Source organism: Lepus europaeus, chromosome 21 (genome assembly GCF_033115175.1).
Source record: "Lepus europaeus isolate LE1 chromosome 21, mLepTim1.pri, whole genome shotgun sequence".
Lineage (NCBI taxonomy): Eukaryota > Metazoa > Chordata > Mammalia > Lagomorpha > Leporidae > Lepus > Lepus europaeus.
The window spans coordinates 56,507,350-56,514,171 of NC_084847.1; the positions used below are offsets into that span (position 1 = coordinate 56,507,350).

At 61.1% G+C, this 6,822-nt stretch overlaps 1 protein-coding gene across 1 annotated transcript; it reads left to right on the forward strand.

The window, feature by feature from the left end:
* Positions 1–2,835: 2,835 nt before the first annotated feature.
* Positions 2,836–5,173, forward strand: LOC133750563 (olfactory receptor 10AC1-like). The gene is made up of 3 exons (XM_062180133.1): positions 2,836–2,961; positions 3,910–3,993; positions 4,235–5,173. The coding sequence occupies exons 1-3, from the start codon at positions 2,836–2,838 to the stop codon at positions 5,171–5,173; spliced, it is 1,149 nt and encodes a 382-aa protein (XP_062036117.1).
* The last annotated feature ends 1,649 nt before the right edge of the window (positions 5,174–6,822 follow it).

Sequence of the window (6,822 nt, forward strand, 5' to 3'; positions counted from 1 at the left end):
GCGTCGTCTTTCCACGAGCACTCGCGGCTCGGTTCTTCTCCTTCCAGGCGTGGCGTGGAGGTGGCGTGGACGTTGTCCCTTGTGGGGAGTGCGTGTGGGGACTGAGTTCAGAGCTCTTGATAGCATCCTCCAACTGAACGCATGTTTCAGGAAGAGGGAAAATGCAGTAAGGTCCAGAAAGCTGGTGGAACACAGAAATGTCCAGCTCTCCCTCCCTCCTCTCGTCTCTCCCCCTCTCTCCCTTTCCTTGTGTTTCTCCTGCCCCCTCCCCTCTGAGCCAGCTGGGCTGGGGGCTCCTAAGTCTGCCGCCCCCGCCCCTCTGCGGCCTGACTGCGCCCTGTTCCGATGCCTCTAACGCTGCTCTTCCTTCCAGTCCCTTTCACGCCTCCTCTTTGGAGGGGAAACAGTTAACGAGAGCAGACCACAGCCTCCAGCCTAAGACCACAGACACTGAAATCCGTTAGGCCTGGGGACGTCCCAGCCCGGGCAGAAGCCCTGTGACCCAGGAACAGTCGGTCCGTCTCAGTGAGGGCAACACCTGTCCCTGTGTGCTGCTCCCGCAGGGCTTAGCCCGGCCCCGGCGTCATGGGCTCAACAGACGGCGGTGGTCACGGTGCTGGAGTACACAGCTCTTGCCCATGAGGGGTGGGTTGGAGGTCATGTCCGTGTCACCAGGCGCCTGTCCAATTGTCCAGCACGGAGGTCCGGCTCATCCTTCATCCACCTGGGCGAGTCCCCCTTCCAGACAGCGTCAGCCAGGGTAGAACGTGAGGTGTGCGCCGAGCAGGAAGATGAGCCCGGACCCGAGCTCATCCTGCTGCTCTGGTGGTGTAGACCCACCCGCACTTCCTAAAGGCAGGGGCCGCCGTGCCCAGCGCCACCCACGCACTGCGTGCACAGGAAGCTCATGTCTGTCCTGCTGTACCACATGGTTCATCCCTGCAGAACTGGGAAACTGTGGCCAGGGTGGGGGGCGTCTCAGGGCCCACCGAGCTTCCAGTGCCTCACAGCGGGGAGAGACAAAGCATCCGAGACCCAGGGCAAGAAATACGACTACCCGCAGCCAGGTGGGACCAGAAAGCAGAGCTCTGACCCCACTCCCCACGCTTCTCTGCTCCCAGAGGTGGGAGGTGAAGCAGAGGATGGCCCAGAATGCACTGCACTTGTGAGCCAGTGCACATTGACGCAGGTGCACTGCCTAGCTGGAGCATCCTGGATACGTACCGCGGCCCTTCTGAGAAACGGGGCCAGCCACCTCCTGCTTACTGAACATCCGCCTTCCGATGAGCTATTCTAAACTACACCTAGGCTTTCAAACTTCCTAAGAATTTTTACGAACCTTTTTGAAAAGCAGAAATAGGTAACCAGAGATCTTCCATCTGCTGGTCCATGTCCCCAGATGTCTAACAGCTAACGCCGGGGCCAGGCTGAAGTGAGGTGCCTGGAACTCAACCTGCGTTTCCCATGTGGGTGGCAGGGGCGCAAGGACTTGGGCCATCACCTGCTGTCCCCGAGGGTGTGAATTAGCAGGAAGGAGGGATTGGAAGTTGAGCTGGAATGCAAACCAGGCGCGCTGAACACGGGATGCAGGCACCCCGGGTGTCTTGAACACTGCACTGGACGTCGGCACACAAAGTTCTTGATGGGCTCTTAAAGCATCCAAGTGTCTTAATTAACAGCTTACATTGAGGATAAAGACAATCACAGTCCACTTGTGACAGAAGCGCAAGATGTCAGAAGTACAACACCTCCCTTGTTTCACAGGCCAGGAAAGGAGCCCCCGCATGGTGAGCTGCTCCACGTGGTCGATGCTCGGAGGGGGATTTCGTGGCTCTCAACGTGGCTTGGTTTGAGCTCTACAAGGATGACCTCAGTGCCCTCCCAGCCTCCTGTGACCTGCAGCGGCCACTGATCAGACAGCGGGGAACGGTGGTGGTGTTGATGGGCCTCATCGTGTCCGTCAGGGCCTCTGGCGATCTGACTTCAAGCCAGGTAAGGCTTCTTCAGGAAGGTGAACTTGACTACTGTTTTAGGGGTTAGGACACAGGAAGAGAAAGAGGAGGAAAATGTGGTTTTTTAAAAAGATTTATTTATTTATTTGAAAGTCATAGTTAGACAGAGAGAGGGGAGGTAGAGAGAGAGAGAGGGGTCTTCCATCTGATGGTTCACTCCCTAATTGGCCACAATGGCCAGAGCTGCACTGTTCCAAAGCCAGGAGCTAGGAGCCACTTCCAGGTCTCCCGCACAGGTGCAGGGACCCAAGGACTTGGGTCATCTTCTACTACTTTCCCAGGCCATAGCAGAGAGCTGCATAGGAAGTGGAACAGCCGGGTTTTGAACTAGTGCCCATATGGGATGCTGGTATTACAGGCCAGGGCGCCAGCCCCTTGTTTTGTTTTTTAAGAGATTGACCTATTTGAGAGGCACAGTTAGAGGTCTTCATCTGCTGCTTCACTCCCTAAATGGCCACAACAGCCGGAGCTGGGCCAGTCCGAAGCCAGGAGCTTCATCCAGGTCTCCTACTCAGGTGCAGGGGCCCAAGCACTTGGGCCATCCATCCTCCACTGCTTTCCCAGGCTATTAGCAGAGAGCTGGATTGGAAGTGGGGCAGCCAGGACTTGAACCAGCACCCGTAGGGAATGCCAGCTCTGCAGAGGCCTATACCTTACTATACCACAGCGCCATCCCCAAACCCGTGTCTCTTAAAGGAGTCAGGGGAAGGCAGGACTCAGGCCGCTGACGGCCGGGAAGGGAGCCAGGCGTGATGCTCGTCATGCTGGGAGGTGTTGACCAGAAGGGCGACTGCGCGTCCCCGAGGTCACTGTGACACCGACAATGACGGCCAAGGGCAACTTCAGCGGGGAGGCAGTAGGATCTGGAGCAATCGGCCGTCGAGACCTGTGGCTGGCCGTGGCTCCAGAGCCACAAGCCCAGGTCGGCGACACAAGAGGCACAAATCGGGTAGGAAGGAGGGCTAGCACCTCCTCCCTTTATGCACAGTAGTTCAGCAAACAGAGACAACTCAGATCATTGTGCCGAGTGGACCTTACCCGACTCAGCGTTAATGGACAATGCCAGGCCCGAGTGGGGGACAGGAACGTGTGCCCAGGACGTGGTGTGTGTGAGTGCAGCCTCAGAGGACACGGTGGCCTTTTCCAGGTGGAGAATGGGGGCTCCAGGGAGTTTCATGAAATGCAGAGAGGGGTGCAGTGCACGAGAGGGAGCAGGTGGAGCTGCTGCCATGCTGTGTGGGGCCGGCAGTGCTGTGTGCTAAGGGGTGTGGACGTGAGCTCCAGGAGGCTGAGGCGCCACGCAAGGCAGTGGTGTGAGGAAGCCAATGGAGGTGGAGGACGTGTTTGCACCTGCTGTGGTCACCCGGGAAAGGGGGGCTAGGGAAGACCTGGGGGGTGAGATACATGGTGACATCTGGGGCCCCACTGTGGCTGAGGGTGCAGGAGCGAGAACTGATCCCGACGGCTTCCTGACTCCCACTTCGGGCACTGAGCCAGGTCCACTCCCACAAAGGGAGGGGGAGATTTGGGTTAGAAATAAGCCGATTTGGGGACAGCTTGAACTGGAAGTGCTTTGGGAGGGTCCCGAGATAGATTTGCCAGTCATGGGAGCAGGAGCCACTGCTCCCGAGGGCTACTGGTCACCATCAGGTGATCACACCCCCATCTTCCCTTGCAGGGTTCTTCCCGAGAAACAATGGGCTCAGAAGTACCAGTGGCTTGTCCCGAATCCAGCTAAGAAAAAGAAGAGAGAACACACCAACCAAACCACCACAGGGCAGGTGAGAGACAGGGCTGCCGGCACAGCGCCGGCACACACCGTGTCCGCCAGGAGCGGCCTCTGAACACAAGCTTCCAGTGCTGCCCCAGCCCCTAACCGTCATGGCTTTGTCTGCAGGTCCGGTCGTCGCTGCAGCACGGAGTCAGCCCCCTCCTCTTCCCCCTCCTGGCTGTGGGCCGGGAACCAGGATGCCAGGCTCAGGTACAAAGCAGGGACGACTGGAGGGTGGGGAGGGCAGCTCTGCCACTGGATGGCAGGAAGTAGGACGCAGGGGAGGAGAGACGCGCCTGATGGGGAGAAGGCGCCACGGCCCTGAGGAAGTGTGGGGTGGGCAGGGCCAGGCGTGGGGGCCCTTGGGCCTGGGAGGTGGTGTCACCAGGCCTGTCCTCCCCCAGGCCCCAGCTGGAGCCACGGGCCGGCGTCCAACTGGACGGCCCCACAGGAGTTCGTCATCCTGGGCTTCTCGGGGTGGCCCCCGGGGCTCCGAGTGCTGCTCTTCGCGCTCCTCCTGCCGCTCTACCTGGCCACCCTGGCGGGGAACCTGCTCATCCTGGGCCTGGCCCTGGCCGAGCCCGCCCTGCACACGCCCATGTACTTCTTCCTGGGCGCACTGTCGGCCGTGGAGGTGGCCTACACGCTGGTGCTGACTCCGCGCATGCTGGCCGGCTTCCTCCTGCCCCCGGGGGGCCAGGCCGTGGCCCCCGCCACCTGTGCTGCTCAGATGGGCCTCTTCGTGGCTCTGGGGGGCTCCGAGTGCCTGCTGCTGGCGGCCATGGCTTTGGACCGCTACCTGGCCATCTGCCGCCCCCTCTACTACCCTCAGCTCATGACCACAGGGCTCTGCTGGGGCCTTCTGGCCTCGTGCTGTGCAGGTGGCTCCGTCCTGGCCCTGGGCCTCACCACGACCATATTCCAGCTGCCCTTCTGCCGTGGCGGGCTCGTGAACCACGTCTTCTGTGACCTCCCGGCGGTGCTGGTGCTGGCCTGTGGGAACCGGGACCTGCAGGAGCGGGCGCTCTTGGCGGCCTGCCTGCTGCTGCTGGTGCTGCCCCTGGTCCTGATCCTGCTCTCCTACACCCGGGTGCTACTGGTCATCTTGGGCGTGGGGGGGGCTGCGGGCCGCTGCAAGGCCTTCGGCACGGTGGCGTCCCATCTCACGGTGGCCGTGCTGCACTACGGCTGTGCCACGGCCATGTACGCCAGACCCCTGAGCAGCCGCTCCCTGGACGAGGACAAGCTGGTCTCGCTCATCTACGTCAACCTCACACCGCTGCTGTACCCTGCCATCTACACGCTGCGCAACCGGGACATGCAAGGTGCTCTGCAACGGGTGGTGGGCGCCAGGGGGCCGGTGGCGGACCCCCAGGCTGACGTCACCTGACACTGCACATGGAGGGGGGAGGGGGCAGGGTCTGTTTGGACGTTTTCCCTCTAGATGGAGATCTCGCCCCCCCAGAGCCCTCTGCGGCTCCCCAACACCGACACAAACCCGGGCGTGGCACGCAAGGACCTCGGCTCTGTTGGCCTTCTGGGCGGGACTGTTCTTTGTGCTAAGATGTTCAGCAGTGTCCCAGGTCTAGGTTAGATGCTAGTTACCAGCAACCACACCGTGTGACAGCCAGAACTAGCACTGGACACGGCTAAAGGTCCCCAGAGAGGCAGAATCGCCACCACTTGAAACCGGCCCCGAACTCCAGCCACGTGGAATCTTCCGTCAAGAATGAAACGAGTAACGGACAAACCTTAGGGACGTGCTGTTTCAAGGAGCCGGACCCAAAAGCGAAGGTCCACAAATGCAAACGCCTGGTGGCACGGTCCACGATGACCACACAGCAATGAAGAGGCGTGAACGGCACCTACGAAGCCGAGAGAGGGGCACGTCCTGTATGGTGGCATCCGAACAAAGGCCAATGCCCAGTCGATGGGGCTGATGGCTGATGTGGCAGCCGTGCCCCCCTGGGTGGCGGGTCTGGGTTGGACTGAATGCCTCTGTCTTGACGAGGGTGGTAAGGATGTGGGTATGTGCAAGTGCAGAACTCCGTCAGATCCGGGCAGCCCGGCCACCTGCGGTCAGGCAGCTCGGCGTACATTCGTGCGACCCCGGCGTGCCCGTCTCTGCTCCTACCCAACCCCGCTGTGCCAGTCGGGGATCTGCCCAGGCCCTCCTCAGTGCCTTTCCCTTCTCCTCGCGGTGACGGCAGGTGGCACTCTAAAGCCTGGTTCTCCCCGTGGCCCTTGCCTTGCTTCCCGCCCACCCCCACTGAGACTGCACGCTGCCTGAAGGCAGAGCTCGGCCCCAAGGGCTCTGCCGTCCTAGGCGATCGTGGAAAAGCGCTGGGGTGCGTGGGGGCGTCACACACAGACTGCAGCCCTGAAATCACCACAGTGGATACCCGCATGACTGACTTCTCCGGCCGTCCATGGCTGTCTGAGCCGGCTGCGGGGACCCAACTTGCTGATGCCAGGGAGCCCGAGGAGGAACGGGCTGCAACTCCGAGCGAGCCACTGCGTTCGGAAATCCTGCCACCTGGCTGTGCCTGCAAGCGCAGGGTCCTGGATTCCGTGGGAGCTTTGCCCCAAGACGTGACTAAGGGGGATCCTCAGCCTAAAGACTGTCCGAAGAGCCCAGGATCCCTGGCGCCAAGTCCTGCCCACCCCGTCCCCGGCTGGACCAAGTGCGCGTCAGCAAAAGCTGAGCCGGAGCCCAGGAAGTTCAAACTGTGGCCGGCGCGATGGAGCCGCAGCTGGGGAGCCCCCCGCTGCTTCCAGCCAAACCTCCACCTTCCTCTCCCTGAGGCTGGTGCCTCGGAGCCCGAGACACAAACCCCTGCCCACGGCCCTCGAGCCTCCCACCCCGGAAGGCAGGAGGATGATCATGAACTTGGTAGCCTCCAGATTCGGGGTTCCACAGCATTCACCCCAAACAGCGGAGACGGTAGGCGAATGTCGAGTGTGGGCTTCCGGCTTAGTCAATTCTATGGTTCTGGTTTCAACATATGTTACAAAGATGGCAGTGTAGGCTGGCGCCGC

Bases quoted from the DNA above. Each gene is read 5' to 3' on its own strand.
- LOC133750563 (XM_062180133.1), top strand. From the start codon at position 2,836: ATGACGGCCAAGGGCAACTTCAGCGGGGAGGCAGTAGGATCTGGAGCA. The intron at 2,962-3,909 runs GTAGGAAGGAGG...CTTTGTCTGCAG, and splicing joins ACACAAGAGGCACAAATCGG to GTCCGGTCGTCGCTGCAGCA. The intron at 3,994-4,234 runs GTACAAAGCAGG...ACGGCCCCACAG, and splicing joins AACCAGGATGCCAGGCTCAG to GAGTTCGTCATCCTGGGCTT.